At 38.8% G+C, this 16,913-nt stretch overlaps 1 protein-coding gene across 12 annotated transcripts in view; it reads left to right on the top strand.

Moving 5' to 3' along the window:
- Positions 1 to 13,813, top strand: part of LOC116512145 — an 87,287-nt gene extending 73,474 nt beyond the window's left edge. For 7 of the 12 annotated variants that reach the window (XR_004255829.1, XR_004255837.1, XR_004255824.1 and 4 more), the window contains one exon: positions 4,641 to 5,431. Coding sequence is in view for 1 of the 12 variants with exons in the window: in XM_032222473.1 (XP_032078364.1) it covers positions 13,517 to 13,563 (47 nt within the window). In the remaining 11 variants the exon portion in view is untranslated. Of the gene's footprint in view, positions 1 to 4,640; positions 5,432 to 13,516 lie in introns of those variants that run through there. The other 5 variants (XR_004255826.1, XM_032222493.1, XR_004255825.1 and 2 more) reach the window with 4 other exon arrangements.
- The last annotated feature ends 3,100 nt before the right edge of the window (positions 13,814 to 16,913 follow it).

Here is a 16,913-nt window from a genome sequence, read left to right as displayed (position 1 = left end):
ATTGAATTTATTATAAAAGTTAAAGAAAAGTAATTCATCTTACAGACAAATGATTAGTGGTTAGACTTCTCTGCTTTACTTATCTACACATCAACTCCTGGATATACTAATTTCATTTCATAATATATAACTTATCAAGGGACATATTATTATTGTTAGTGTATATTTAATAATAAAGGATATTATTATTATTATTATTATACAATTGTATCACAGCGGCCAGTTGTTTCACTGGATTTGGCATTGGTTACTAGTCGGGCCCCACCCAGGGGCCTAGGACGTCGTAACGTATTTTCTTAATATGCGTGCAGATCCAAGCAGTGCGGCTTTTTGCATTTGACTGATGGTGATTTTGTCAATTTTTAACTGTTTTAAATGTAATTCCAGTGCTTTTGGAATAGCACCCAGTGTGCCAATTACCACTGGAATTACCACTGCTGGTTTGTGCCATAGTCGTTGAATTTCGATTTTTAAGTCCTGGTATCTTGCGATTTTTTCATGTTCCTTCTCGGCAACCCTGCTATCACCTGGTATTGCGGTGTCTATGATTGTGACCTTATTTTTCTCAACCAGTGTGATGTCTGGTGTATTATGTGCCAGTATTTTGTCGGTTTGTATACAGAAATCCCACAAGATCTTGACCATCTGATTTTCGGTGACTTTTTCAGGCTGATGTTCCCACCAGTTTGTTGCTGTTTTAATATTATAATTTTTGCACAAATTCCAATGGATCATTTGTGCTACTGAATTGTGCCGCAATTTATAATCAGTCTGCGCTATTTTTTTACAGCAGCTGAGTATGTGATCAACAGTTTCATCAGCTTCTTTGCAAAGTCTGCATTTGGCATCATCAGAGGATTTTTCGATTTTGGCCTTAATGGCATTTGTGCGGATAGCTTGTTCTTGCGCAGCCAGGATTAGTGACTCTGTTTCTTTCTTTAATGTACCTGTTGTTAACCATAACCAAGTTTGTTCACTGTCCACTTTATATTTTATTTTTTCCAGAAATTGGCCATGCAGTGCTTTGTTCTGCCAACTCTCCATTCTTGATTTTATCACATCTTTTCTGTATTCTTGTTTCGTCTGTTGGGCCTTCAGTAGATTTTTGTTCTTTACTTCGATTAATAGATGTTCTTGACTTTCTTTTAAATAATCAGCCAGTGCATGTTTTTCTTCTTCAACTGTTTGCTTCACTTGTAATAATCCTCTGCCACCTGATTTTCGGGGCAGGTACAGTCTATCAGTATCACCACGTGGATGTAAACTGTAGTGCATTGTCATTAATTTCCTGGTTTTTCGGTCCAAAAGGTCCAAATCAGCTTGTGTCCAGTTAACTATGCCAGCTGTGTATCTTATAACTGGTATTGCCCAGGTATTTATGGCCTTGATTGTATTTCCACCATTCAATTTAGATTTCAAAATTTTCCTAACTCTGTTGGTGTACTCTCGCCTGACAATAGTTTTTACTTCTCCATGCTTGATGTTATCCAACTGCAGAATGCCTAAGTATTTGTAGGCTTCATTTTCTTTGCATTTAATTAATTGGCCATTGGGCATTTCAATTCCCTCACATGCAGTGATTTTGCCCCTTTTTATGGATACAGTGGCGCATTTTTCCATGCCAAACTGCATTGAAATATCGGTGCTGAATACTCGGACTGTGTTTGTCAATGATTGGATTTCTATTTCTGACTTTCCATAGAGTTTCAAATCATCCATATATAGTAAATGCGAAATTTTTTCAGCTTTTTTGGCTGTTTGGTAGCCTAATTTCATTTTTTTAAAGATTACTGATAGTGGGATCATTGCGATGATGAAGAGAAGAGGTGAAAGTGAATCACCCTGGAAAATTCCTCGCTTGATGTTAACCATTCCGTAGCTCTCATTCCCTACTGCCAACTCAGTTCTCCATTGTTTCATTGCCTTTTCAGTAAAGGATGTAATATTTTTGCTAATGCCAGTTGTTTCTAAGCATTTTATGATCCAACTATGTGGCAGTGAGTCAAATGCCTTTTTGTAATCAATCCAGACCATATTCAAGTTCGTTTTTCTGTTCTTACAATTTTCTAATATCATTTTATCAATTAGAAGCTGATCTTTTGTGCCCCTGCTCCTTCTTTTGTTGCCTTTTTGCTCTACTGGCAAGATGTTGTTTGTTTCCAATAATCCATCATGTTATCTGCAATAATGCCTGTGAGTAATTTGAAGGTTGTTGGCAAGCATGTTATTGGTCTATAGTTTTCAGGTGTTGTTCCTTTAGTTGGATCTTTCTGAATCAAGTATGTTTTTCCAGTTGTCAACCATTCATCAATTTGGCCCTTTTGTAAAATTTCATTCAGTTGCCTGGCCAATATTGCATGTAAGCTGGTCAGATATTTGAGCCAGAAACCATGTAATTGGTCCTTTCCAGGTGATGTCCAATTCTTTACCTTTTTAACTCGATTTTTGACCATCTCAGTTGTTATTTCTAATACTTGCATTTGTTTGTTGCCAATGCTTTTCTCAAAGTCATGTATCCACTTTGCTTCCTTGTTGTAGTCCTTTGCATTTTCCCACAATTCTTTCCAGAATTCAACTGTGGCCTGTTTTTCTGGTTTTTCACTTTTGGTGTCACCATTTACATTAAGACTTTGATAAATTATTATTATTATTATTATTATTATTATTATTATTATTATACAATTGTATCACAGCGGCCAGTTGTTTCACTGGATTTGGCATTGGTTACTAGTCGGGCCCCACCCAGAGGCCTAGGACATCGTAACGTATTTTTGTAATATGCATGCAGATCCAAGCAGTGCGGCTTTTTGCATTTGACTGATGGTGATTTTGTCAATTTTTAACTGTTTTAAATGTAATTCCAGTGCTTTTGGAATAGCACCCAGTGTGCCAATTACCACTGGAATTACCACTGCTGGTTTGTGCCATAGTCATTGAATTTCGATTTTTAAGTCCTGGTATTTTGCGATTTTTTCATGTTCCTTCTCGGCGACCCTACTATCACCTGGTATTGCAATGTCTATGATTGTGATGTTATTTTTCTCAACCAGTGTGATGTCTGGTGTAACATGCGCCAGTATTTTGTCCGTTTGTATACGGAAATCCCACAAGATCTTGACCATCTGATTTTCGGTGACCTTTTCAGGCTGATGTTCCCACCAGTTTGTTGCTGTTTTAATATTATAATTTTTGCACAAATTCCAATGGATCATTTGCGCTACTGAATTGTGCCGCAATTTATAATCAGTCTGCGCGATTTTTTTTACAGCAGCTGAGTATGTGATCAACAGTTTCATCAGCTTTTTTGCAAAGTCTGCATTTGGCATCATCAGAGGATTTTTTGATTTTGGCCTTAATGGCATTTGTGCGGATAGCTTGTTCTTGCGCAGCCAGGATTAGTGATTATTATTATATACTAATTATACAATTATATACTACTACTACTACTACTACTACTACTACTACTACTACTTCTACTACTACTACCACTACTACTACTAATAATAATAATAATAATAATAATAATAATTAATAGTAGTAGTAGTAGTAGTAGTAGTATATAACTTAATAAATGATCAAAAGAGAATTGTATTTTAAAAGAGTTAAACCACAGTAATAGCTCCACACTGTTTTTATCAGAAGTTATGTGTTACATAACCGCTTCTTGCCTAATCAAAAATAGTATTTAGCATCATTTGCTACACAGTTAACTGAAATGTTTAAACACACTTCAAATTTGCAGAGTTGTCTTTTCATTAATCAAAATGCAAGGACTGTTTCAGAACTGGGACATATTTAATCATAGATTTAATTTAAAGAAACCGGTGTTAGTTCAGTCCCTCTTCAGGATGTCCCTGTGTTCTGCCGAACCTCAAGTCATCTTCCCTCCCTCTGCAGGTAGGGGATCACAAGAAAGCACAAGCAACACATGGCAAAGAAAATCAAATTGTTCAAATGTGGTAAAGATGAAGAAATCTGAGCAGTACAACTTCTCTTTTAAGTTTAAGTCACCAAGACAAAGCCAAGAAAATCCCCTTATAGCTTAATGTCCCATGTGAACCCAGATAATGTGGTTGCTAATTGAAGTTTTATAGTATAGTGCCTTCTGTGAATCTATTCTAGCCATTGTGGCTTGTTCAAGCAACTATGGTTAAAAGAACCCACCGGTTAGAGCAATGCGTGAATTCAATACCACAAAAAAACCCTGGTTCTTTTGACATTCTTTTTTCTAAAGATGTTTTCCTGAATTATAAGCTTCAACCAGCTTAGGACATCTTATTTGTTTGCTTGCATACTTACTTGTTTATTTTTAAGAGCTAGAAGGCTATCCAATTTAAAACGTGACTCTGGGCTGCATTCCTCTAAAAACATTATCACTAATTTAAACTGATTTCCCCCCCTTTTAATAACATAGAATTTATCCTTGAGAATAGATTTTGGTCAGGCATAATGGGAGTTGCAGTTGAAGAGGTCAAGAAGATGCCAAGCTACACAAGGTTGCAGTAATGGGATAGGTGGACTGTGCTGAGTTTCATGTTCGGAGTAGGGGTGAAGCCATCAGGGAGTGGAGTCTGAATAGGTCGGGCCACCCATTCTCTTTCTTACCTTCTTTGTTTCTCTGATTGCTTCTTTCTTTCAAGGCTAAAGGAAAGCAGTTGAGCTTTTCCAGCAGATCAGGGTGAGCTGCAGGTGACGTGAAGCATTGCTGCTCTGAAATATTTCATACTGAGAAAAAGAATTCACAATGGAAGGTGACATATTGGGAATCCAATTATATCAAATATCCATGTGGTGATTTCTGAGGAGCAATTATTTTGGCTTTGTTATCAATAATTAATCTGTTGAATGAAGGATTTTAGTCAATTTTAAATTTAAAGTTTAATGAAGGAGGTGGGAGTTTAGGATTATTTTCCTCAACCTCCTTATTCATTCGCATGTGCTTGTTTATTCCATCTTAGTCATGTTGTGACTCGGAAGCCCATCAAGAGACAGCTGCTGGAATGCCTCCTGTGTGATGAGGGCTCCTCTGACAGAGGCCATGTCTTTAGGACATACCAAAGTGTTTACTCACTCCACTGCCTTGAGCAACCCTGCTCCTATTACACCAACTCTGGATTCTTTGCATTTGGAACCTGGGAAACGACAAGGACTGTCTAGCCTGGGGCCTTCTAACATATGCTACCTTTAACAGAAGCCAAATATAAGCAAGAAAACTTACCTTGGACGAAGCAAATAAACTGGGCATCTCACCTTCTATTATTTGTGTTAACGTTTCAGTCAATTCCTCCTCCCTGGACTAAACTGTCATCTCTTTGTCATGTGGTTGTTATTGTGTCACATAACTTGAAGAAGAAGGCTGTTGAATCATGTGATATTCTCAATGTTCTACCTAATAAAGGAGGCACCATGTTTGGTTCTTCTTGTTCACATATTCCTGCAGCTTCTTCAGGAGTTGTCCAATGATCAGGTTGGCCATGGTAAGATAACACCGAAGTGGTGGGATTCAATTTTTTTTTTACTACTGGTTCTGTGGATATGGCATGGTGGGCATGGCAGGGGAAGATTTACTGCAAAATCTCCATTCCCTCCCGTTCAGCTGGGACTTCGGAGGCAGAGAATAGATGGGGGGGGGGGGAATCAGAGTTGGTATTTACCAGTTCTTCGAACTACTCAAAATTTTCACTATTGCCACTCCAGAACTGGTCAGAACCAGCTTCTTCAGGAGTTGTCCAATGATCAACTTGGCCATGGTGAGAGACCACCGCAGTGGTGGAATTCAAAATTGTTTACTATTGGTTCTGTGGGCATGGCTTGGTGGGCATGGCAGGGGAAGGATACTGTAAAATCTCCATTCCCTCCCTACTGTAGGGGAAGGTTATTGCAAAATCCCCATTCCTTCTGTACTCCAGGGGAAGGTTACTGCAAAATCCCCATTCTCTCCCTGCTCCAGGGGAAGGTTACTGCAAAATCCCCATTCCCTCCAGTTCAGCTGGGACTTGGGAGGTAGAGAATAGAAGGGGGGGGGGCAGTCAGAGGTGGTATTTACCAGTTTTCCAAACTACTCAAAATTTCCACTATTGGCGCTCCAGAACTGGTCAGAACCTGCTGAATACCACCTCTGGAACACCTCCTTCATAAAGATCTCCCCCAACCATGCATTAGAAGACAAGAGTGCCCACTGCAATTCTCTGCCTCTGACTTCAGCCAGAAACTCACACAATAACCTACAAGTGAGAACAACAGAGATGATTTTGTGCGAGATCCCTCCCCCACTTTTTATTCAATTTCAATTGTACAAGTTGTTATCATACAACCTATGAAGGCTCCCTATTATGGGGCATCAGCTGTGCTGGACTTCCAAATATGGGATGGTTTCTGGATACCTGCATGGCAAACCAGGTACTTGCATGTTTCAGGCTCAGCCTTATTCGGCCCAGGAGAAAGGTTCAACCATGCATCTTTCTCCATTCTGAAGTTTTCTGGATATGCTAAACTACTATCCCAACACTTCAGTGTGCTCAGACTGGTGTGGAATGATGGGAGATGTAATCCAATAGGCCTGAAGGATTCCAGGTTGGAGGAGGCTGATTTCAACATTAATGGGCATACTGTCCCAGGGTAATAATCTTTCTCCAGGCAAAAACTGAATCAGTGGATGGTGCTGTCACTAAGAAAGAAGTTTGATCTGGATATAGTCCCCTACACACCAGATAGATTAGTACTGTCCAAGTGGATATGCTTGATCATCTCCTTGGCACTGTCTTAGGTGTTAGATTTCTTTTTTTTAAATGCTGCTATAACCTTTTGCAAGACAGACTTGGAATGAGGTCTGAATGCATCCCCCAGTGTCCTTATGTGATGCATTTTCAAGGGAATGGATGAGTGCAGCATGATTACCTCCTAAGGATTTGTTTTTATTTTTAGGATCCAAACCCTCATTTTGTTCTGACCAGTTGAAAATTATTTTTAAAAACTGTACATTTGCTTATATTGTTTTTCCTTACTGTCTTTTTGGCCTTGTTAATAACTCCCCATTTTATTCAAAGAATCATAAAATGTAGAGGTTGAAAAATGCAGATCATCTGGCTAAATCTCTGATCAGAGCAGAAATGCATTTAATAGCATCCCAAAACTTTGAACATTCAGTCTCCAAATAAGCAGAGTCTATGTGCCCCATTGCTAAATATCTTTTGCATGGTTAAATATTATTATTCCCCACTCCTGATATTCAAGGGAAATCTTTGTGTATCCGTGTATTGGCTTCTATGATTGCCTGGACAAATCACTGCAGTTTTCTTGGCAAGATTTAACAAGTGGCTTGTCACTGGGTCACTCCTAGGGTTGAGAGGGTGTGTCTGGTTTAAAATCACCCAGCTGATTCTGTCCCTAGAGCAGGACTAGAACTCTCACTGGAGTTCTATAGATCTCTAAAAATGTGGTGGGGAGGAGTTTTCAAGTCTCTAACCTGGGGCCACATAGAATAGCCCCCGAGTGATGTAGACAACAAATAAATGTAACACATAAATAAATAAAATACACTAAACGAAAAAGTGAGAATCCCATTTCTGGAAAAATTAATTCTAAATGCTAGTGCAGGGGTGTCAAACTGAAGGCTCGGGCTGGATCTGGTGTGTGTGGTGTTTAGATCTTCCCCACAGGGCGGGCCTGAAGGGTCAGCCTGCAGTGCCTCTGCCAACGAAAACAGAGCTCGGGAGGACTATGGGCAGCCCTCTCGAACTCTATTTTTGCTAGCAGAGGGTTGCAGGAGGCCATCGTAGCCGAAACGGAGTTCAGGACCCCTTTTCGCTAGCAGAAAACTCAGACCACCACAGGCACCCTGATACGAGTGACATTGAGCTGGCCACGCCCACCTCAGCCCCCAAGGTCAAACCAGCCCTGATACGTACCTCAATGAAATCGAGTTTGACTCTCCCTGTTCTATTTATATGTGTGGACTATTTAGGATACCAAACTATTGTTCTGAAAAACATTTCTTTTTTTTAAAGTCATTTTCTTTGAAATTGAAATGAATACAATTTCATTTTATCCAAAATTCAACAAATAGCTCCTATTTCTGTTTTTGTTGCCATTTTGATTTCCTACCCAGTACCTTGAAGGCCTTTACATTCAATAGGTCCTTTACGGACCTATTGAAATGTATTTGAATCTTAGCCATATTTTAATGTCCTTGGCGAGCCAAGATTATGATTTATAGCCTGTGTATTGATTTAACAAGTCATTATGGCAAAAACAGTTCCTCCATTCCCTCTGAAAGCTATTGTTTAGGAGGGAGCAATATTTTACCGCATTCATCTCACTTTTCCACATAGCAGGTGATTCCTGAATTTAGGAAATTCCCAACTCTGGGAATTAATAGGAGTTGGCTTGAAGCCTGGAGGAGCTTTGAATCTCTCACATCTCTCAGCTGAGGAAAAATTATGTAGTTCTTTGCTAGGTACATGCTCCAAAATACTCTAAGATACAAGTTCTGCTCCATCCTGAGACATAGCTGGCTGGGTAACTTTGAACCAAACTTTCTCTCTAAACCCTAGTTTCTGAAATCCACTAAACCACATTGAACCAAGAGGGTAGATTACATTTACAATGTTCACTGAAGAGATCTTAATCCTGAAATGGATTGATGAGATTGATCCTTATTCTCTCTCATATATATATATTCTCTCTCTCTCTCTCTCTCTCTCTCTCTCTCTCTCTCTCTCTCTCTCTCTCTCTCTCTCACACACACACACACACACACACACACACACACACACACACACACACACACACACATATATTCTACATTCTGTGCAATTGGGTTAATATTTATTATGTTTTCATATCTTTGGACTCAGAAAATGACTCACAACAGTGTATACCATAAAAACCAGAGGTGAGTTGTTCCCTGTTTGGCCCAGATCGGCCAAACTGGTAGTGACCGCGGTTGGCGGCTCCGCCCGGATGCGTTTGCACATGTGCAGAAGCATCGCGCCCACAAGCACTAGTAAACTGATAGCACCGGGATTTGAAACCCACCTGATAAAAACAATTAAAAAACCATAAGGAATAAAACCAAAACTATTTCAAAATAAAATTAGATCAAATTTAAGTTTTATATTCAAGATGACCACAAGGATGAACTGATCTATATAAAAATGTCTCGGTCCTTATTTCTGCTCTTTGTTGGACAGTTCTGACTTTGGAACTAAAACCTCAAAGTTGTTAGGATTGCTAGTAGAACAGATATACTTATAAAGATAACCCATTGATGATAGTACAATGCTGTTTTGAATTTAAACGGAGGTTGATTCCATGTCAACCAAATCAGTTTTAATAGAGTGGGTGATATCATTCCTTCATTATCCACAAACTGTCCACAGGGAAAAAGGCAAAAATTTGTTCTCTGCCACCCAGATGATAAGACTAAATGGATTGGGCTTTTCTTATAGTAGAAGTTGAAGATTAGGAGGAACCTTGTGATGTTGAAGATAATAATGGAGTCACAAAGAGAGGTTTGGAGTTCAAACAGAATTTAAGTACTGGTAATCATTTGTAGGGAAGCTCTGAATGTCCTATCCTCTGGTTGGGATAGAAATCCTCTAAGCTGTGTCCACTTGATGATTGTAGGTTTTGTTCTTATTCTGATTAAAAGTAGAAGATTAAGAATGGAAGAGCAGATAGGAAAAAAAGTGACCATCTTACATAAAACTGGAAGTATGGATGTGCATACTAAATCTGTAAGCAACCAAACCATAATCTGAATGTATGTTAAAGAAAAATGTTTGTTAAGTGAACAAATGCAACCACAATCTTAACTATAGAAGATCCCCTTATATAGTTTCATGGTGGAATATGTCAATGAAGATTCTCAATCATCCGAGTTGCCTGGAAGTTTACTCATGGCAACAGGACTTATTTTCTTTTTGGGTTTGAAACATTTCACTGTTTATCCAAGTAACTTTCTCAGTCTTTTGTGATAGAAATTCTACGTAAGAAATGTGCCACATGAAAGGATGCAACAGATGTTGAACGTGACAGTTCCTATGGCTTAGATGACAGTTAAGGAGGGGTGAAGAGAAGGAAACCACCTGCTGTACTATTGGAAGATACCATCTGATGCAGCAGGGAGCAGGTTAACAGAGTTTGAGTGACAGCTCCGATTATTTGTTTTTGTTCGGATAAAGGTGGAGCAGTACTTTGAACCTCAAGCAAACCTGGAATCAGACTTCAGAGACACCTCAGACAAAATGACGATTAGGAACGTGCTTCAGTTTATCTGTGTCTAAAATGAAACCTCCATAAATGTCCATGTTCCAGCTGTTAGTTGCTAGGAAGACTAGGAGGCTGACTTGGAAGCCCATCAAGAGAAAGCTGCTGGAATGCCTCCTGTGTGATGAGGGCTCCTCTGAGAGAGACCATGTCTTTAGGACATACCAAAGTGTTTACTCACTCCACTGCCTTGAGCAACCCTGCTTCTATTACACCAACTCTGGATTCTTTGCATTTGCAATTGCAATTGTTTGTCCTCCCCCCCCCCTTTTTTGAACTGTGAGCCGCCCTGAGTCCCCCCAGGGAAAAGGGTGGCATACAAATAAAGGGAAATGAAATGAATGAAATGAATCATAGAATAACAGAGTATGGGATCTTGGAGGCCTTCTAGTCCAACCCCCTGCTTCAGCAGGAGATACCATTCTAGACATTCAACCTCTTCTTAAAAATCTCCACAACTTCTGGAGGTAGTGATTACTTGTTTTCACTGAAAGAAAATCACTATCCCATTTGCCTTTCCATTGGGTGGAGCCACTGGCATTACAAATATATAGCTTGCTATATATTACAGTCACACACACAGACACAAATTTATACACATATATACGCCTAGTATACATTCAAGGTGGCCAGGATGCAGATGGCAGGGTGAGGATCGTGGAAGTGCTTTGCTATGTTCTTGCTGCTGTTTTGAGTGGCGGCGAGGGCAAATATTGTCGAGGGTTAGAAATGTTGAGACTTGGGTGTGTGTGTGTATGTTTATGTGTCTGTATGTCTGTAGTATATGTGTGTGTGATTGTGTGTGTGTGTGTGTGTATGTATGTATATATATAGCTTAGCTGATAAGGAGTCGAACTCTGTGGCTTAATGGTTAACACATCTGCTTAAGATGCAATACTGCACAGGTTCGAATCCCAGTAAGGATATGGCTAGCTGATGAGAGCTAAATAGCTTGAAATAGATCTATACTAGTCTCCCTTTATTTATTTATCAGCACAAATACAACACACACACACACACACACACACACACACACACACGTCTCCTTTGAGGAGGAACGGGGCCGACCGCACAAGGCAGCTGGTCAGAGATCGGTCTCTGAGGGTAGAGCCACCTCCCTCCTCCAATAAATGCGCTCGACAGCACTTTAGCTCTACCTTTGCTCTGGGTGAGGTGTTCCTCGCCCAGAGCAAAGGTAAAGGTTCCTCACAGGAACGAGCCCGTTTATTCGTTAAATTCCATTCTCTGGATCTGTTTATGACTTTGAAAACACTTCAACTCGCTAATCCTGTTCCTATTGAGCTGTTATATTAATTCCTTGTTTAAACTAACAATAGCCTGGTCCACTGTGATTTACAATATCTTCTGTTATGTTCATCTAAATATAATTTTAATCTGATATGCTCATCATTTAATAAAACCCAGCCTTAGAATACAAGCAGTACCTTGATCTTTCCTTTAGTTTTGATAACACATTCATTCATTAATAGTAAAATTAAAATTAATTTATCTTTTATAAGGGACACTATATGGGAGGAAAGATTAGTCAAATGACTAATATCAGATTCACAAACTGCAAATGAAATGCTGATTATTGATTTAAATTTAGTAAGTTGTTCCATTTTGCACTCTAATTCTCCACAGGGGCTTCATTCAGACATTCTATTAAGCCTGAACTGGGTGCTCAGGATTAGAGTTTGTGTGTTTCTTTATTGTCGTACTGCATGATGGCAATTGACACCTTATTGAAATATTCTAGCTGGATCACAACTGAACTGTAATTAGCTAAGAAAAAACTATCCATTGTAGTAATTTGCTTGTAAATATGTAGTCACAATTGTGTTATCTGGATTGTGTAACTCTTGCCAAGTTCTGGCTTACTCCAAAAGTAGTCAATGTTCCACTTACTCTTTATGACTTCCAATTGCTTTGTCTCTTGCCATTCCACCACTGCTATTTTGCAATGGTCCTTATGAAATGTGAGAACTGGGAGGGGAGAAAAGGAGGGAAGAAGAAGGGTAATTAATCAAAATAATCTGCAATCCATTTTTTCCCCATTTTTTTTGTGAAGAAGCCTTGAAAGTAAGCATGCCAGCTCAGAAGACAGCAATCCTGGGTACAAATGTGACACTTCAGTGTAAAATCTCTGACTACCCTCCCCCAGAATTGGATATCAAAAAACCAAGATTCTTCTGGTATTTGGAGACACCTGAAGGGAATAAAGTAGAACAACTTTATTCAGTTGTTGCTGGAAAACATTCTTCAAATAGAAATGGTTCAAGATTGGATACAATTCAATTAAAAAATGGAGATGCTTCCCTTTTCCTTCCACAAATACAGTTTAATGAAGAGGGCAAATATATATGTGTCGTGATTGATACCTCTGTTAGAGCTGAAGGAGCCACCATTTTAGTTCTAGTTGGTAAGTAACTATAATGGATCAAAAATCATAAAAAACTGCAGCCTGTTATCTTTTGAAAGAACGCATAAACCTTCCCCAAACTATGTCAGTTCGATTCTCAACTTGGTGATGTGGTAGATACCATCTATATTAAAAGGCAGAAACTCTTAAAAAGTATATCAAAATGCAAAAACTGAGCCATAAATAGGGCTGACTTATTTCAACGAGTAAACTGCCTCCCCTCCAATTCCTCTGTGATGGCCATGTTATTCTGTTTGTATGAGACATACTGAAGGTGCCATTTTAAAGCTAATAAACTGATGGATTGAGGATAATGAAAAACTGTTTGATGACCTATTCTGGTGAGGTTGGCAATGATGCTCTAACCGATCCATCTGATGAAAACATCACATTAACATGCCCCTTTTATATGTTCATTAAGACACTACACACATGTTGCAAAGGAGGAGAGTTTGTGTCACAATACTGCTATTTTAACAAAAACAGTCACTGGGTTTTATTGTCATCCATGACTTTGTTTCTTAAGAAGTATAGAAAAGGAAGCTTAAGTACACCAATCTTCGGGATTGGGCGGCATATAAATTCATTAAACTTTGAACTTTCCTTTTGCAATTAAATGTTGAATGTATCTAACAGCAATAGTTTATTTGAATTTATTTCTTATAAATATTACTTCCATGGTTTTTGGTCTTACAACAGCATGGAATGCTCTTTCTGAAAGACAATTGGGGCAATTGACTGACTTACTATACTGTGATGTGACTTGAAATATGTTCCAAAGCTTAAATGAGTTGACTTGATTGTTCTTTCTCTTCCAATTCCAAGATTTCTCTGATCTTGAGGAAACCCAACATCATCACCATGAGTCATAACCATTATGAACTCCTTCAAAGTAAGCTCTCTGTAGATGCAATAACAGTTGGAAAATAATTATGTTTTGCTACTTTTCTCGCCACAAAGTAATACTTCAAAAAATTCCTATCTTGGCTCAACCACACAGCTGATATCAAAGGTCTCTGAAATCAACTCTAGCCATTCCACTCACTGCTTTTGCTCAGGGATGGCAGATGTGAGTGTATTGAAAGCCCAGGTGGCACCTTTCCAGAAAAGGAAGAACCTACATACAAGACCAAAGTGAAGACTATTCTAGCCATCCTTTGGATTAAATTGTTTGTTTAGTTTTTTTTTTTTAGTTTTATTAAACATTTATAGGCCGCCCTTTTCCCTGAGGGGACTCAGGGCGGCTTACAATAATAGGGGAGGGGAGTGCAGGACAAAACACAAAAAGAAAATGTGAGTAAAAATAATTAGCGGTAAAAACACAACATTCATTCAACATTCGGGAGGGGCGAGAGTAAAGTCTTATCCCCAGGCCTGACGGGAAAGCCAGATCTTGAGAGCTGTGCGGAAGGCCTGGACGGTGGTGAGGGTGCGGATCTCCACGGGGAGATTGTTCCATAGCGTCGGAGCTGCAACTGAGAAGGCTCTCCTCCGCGTAGTCGCCAGTCGGCACTGACTGGCGGATGGAATTCGGAGGAGGCCTACTCTATGCGATCTGATGGGACGGAGGGAGGTAATTGGCAGAAGGCGGTCTCTCAAATAGCCAGATCCACTACCATGGAGCGCTTTGTGAGTGGTAAGTAGGACCTTGAAGTGCACCCGGAGATCAACAGGTAGCCAGCACAGCTCACGGAGGATCGGTGTTATGTGGGCGAACCGTGGTGCGCCCACAATCACTCACGCGGCCGCGTTCTGGACTAGCTGAAGTCGCCGGATGCTCTTCAAGGGCAGCCCCATGTAGAGCACATTGCAGTATTCCAGCCTAGAGATCACAAGGGCTCGAGTGACTGTTGTGAGGGCCTCCCGGTTCAGGTAGGGCCGCAACTGGCACACCAGGCGAACCTGGGCAAATGCCCCCCTGGTCACAGCTGACAAGTGATGGTCGAAACTCAGCTGTGGGTCCAGGAGGACTCCCAAGTTGCGGACCCTGTCTGAGGGGTATAAATTTTGACCCCCCAGCCTGAGCGATGGAACGTCGGCCAAATTGTTGGGAGGAAAACACAACAGCCACTCGGTCTTGTCCGTTTGAATTGTTGTTTGAATTCACTCTGAGTTAGACTTCAGCTGCGCAAAATCCTTGGACTGGGATTAGTGTAGTTATGTGAGAAGAGTTTGAACCCGTTAAATGCAGTGATGGGTTTCCATTTTTTTTTACTACCGGTTTGCTCATTCCCCCGGGTGGGTGGGCAGAGTCTCCTGCCACCGCCACTACTGGTGCGCCCGATCCGGGCCGAACCGGCAGAAACCCACTTCTGGTTAAATCTAAGGAAGTGGATAAGGTTTTCAGTGCTATGGGTGTAGCCAACTGTATATTAGAACGCTGTTTACCTGGTTGGATAATGTCTTCCAGGAGGGGATATATAATCGATCCAAGCAACAATAAATGCTTTTATTATTTAAAAAATAATAGAACTTTTAAAGAGGTGGTGTTCCATCCCCTGCTTAGGAAAACTCTGCTGGATGCAGCAGTATTGGACAACCATAGTTTACGTTGCTTTTACTCTTAATCCCAGTTTGATAGGGTGTGGATTGGGCAGCATAACATGATGTTTGTATTCTAGTAAAACTAGAGATGTTTTATTAAAAGGTTCCTTTTAAGATTTTTATTTTTAATTGGCTATTATGCTTTTTTGTATATATGTACATTTTAAACGATTTGAAAAGGTATTAATACATTTTGTTTACAGAATGCTATTATTTTAAAAATTCAGAAAAAATAGAAAAAATTATACATTAAATTTAATTTAATTATACATTTACATTAAATTTATACATTTATAAAAAATTGCCACTGTTGTTCTCCATTATTGTTTTAATGGGCGGTTTTAGACTTGTTTTAACTATAGTTTCTTTAATTACAATTGTAAACTCTTGTAAAGTAGTGCAAGATTTTAAACAGGAAATAGCAGACAAATTTTTAAACAGATAAAAATAGTTCAGTCTTTATTATTATTTCTTGGGCAAATCTAAGCTGCCCCACCCTCTCATGATAAAATTAAATTTATTATAAAAGTTAAAGAAAAGTTTTCAAAATTCATCTTACAGACAAATGATTAGGGGTTAGACTTCTCTCCTTTGCTTATCTACTAATCAACCACTGGATATAGAAATTTCATTTCATAATATAACTTATCAAGGGACATATTATTTTTTTTAATTATTTTATTTTATTTTGTTACATAAACAACATAATCACATAACAATAGAAAAGGAAAGGCAGAGGGAAAAGAAAAAAAACAACAACCCACACACAAGAAAAAAAAAGGAAAAAAAACCCATCATCCCATACAGTATGTCATTTGATTACAGGTGCATCCCTACTACGTTTCCCCCCATACACACACCCCGTATCTCTCTGTTATATATTTAATAGACACCACAATAACCTATTGTTTAAAAAAAAAAGGGAAAAGACCCAAAAAGGGGGGGGGGAAGACAAAAACAACAACAACAAAAAAACAAAAACAAACAAACCAACACACACACACACACACACACACACACAGAAAAACCCCATCATCACATACAGTATGTTGTTTGATTACAAGTGTTTTAACATCTGCATCTTCAAATAATATTTACCATCTCAAATGTTTCATCTAATATAACTAAAGGCCTCATTTTCATTCTACAATATATATTCAATTAATATTAGCATTATTTTTCCCCAGAAAGTATACTTATATTTATTGTTAACCTTGCATTTCATACTTTCAAACAGAGATCTTATTCCTTCATTTTTCAACAAAACATCGCTGCCTATATATACCAGTTTTCATTTGTTCCCCTATTAGAATTGCTTATCAGCAGCGAAATATCATTATAATAAGTTCTTAACCTTATACATTATATCACCAGACCTTATATTAATTCTTCATTGTGTCATTGTTAGATTATTTCACAGCATAATTATATCATCATTTATTTTCTTCAATTAAAGCATAAGTATATTATTTTTCATTCCAAAGTTTTTTTCCCCCTAGCCACCGATAAAATAAATCCCATATCTTATAAAATTGTTCATCCTCTTGCTCTCTAATTTCAAATGTCAATTTACTCATTTCAGCACAGTCCATTATTTTTTGGATAAATTCTTCCTGTTTTGATATTGTTTCGTTTTTCCAGTTTTTTGCAAATACAATTCTGGCTGCTGTTAACACAT

This window comes from Thamnophis elegans, chromosome 1, assembly GCF_009769535.1.
Source record: "Thamnophis elegans isolate rThaEle1 chromosome 1, rThaEle1.pri, whole genome shotgun sequence".
Classification (NCBI taxonomy): Eukaryota; Metazoa; Chordata; class Lepidosauria; order Squamata; family Colubridae; genus Thamnophis; species Thamnophis elegans.
This window is presented reverse-complemented; position numbering and strand designations above follow the sequence as displayed.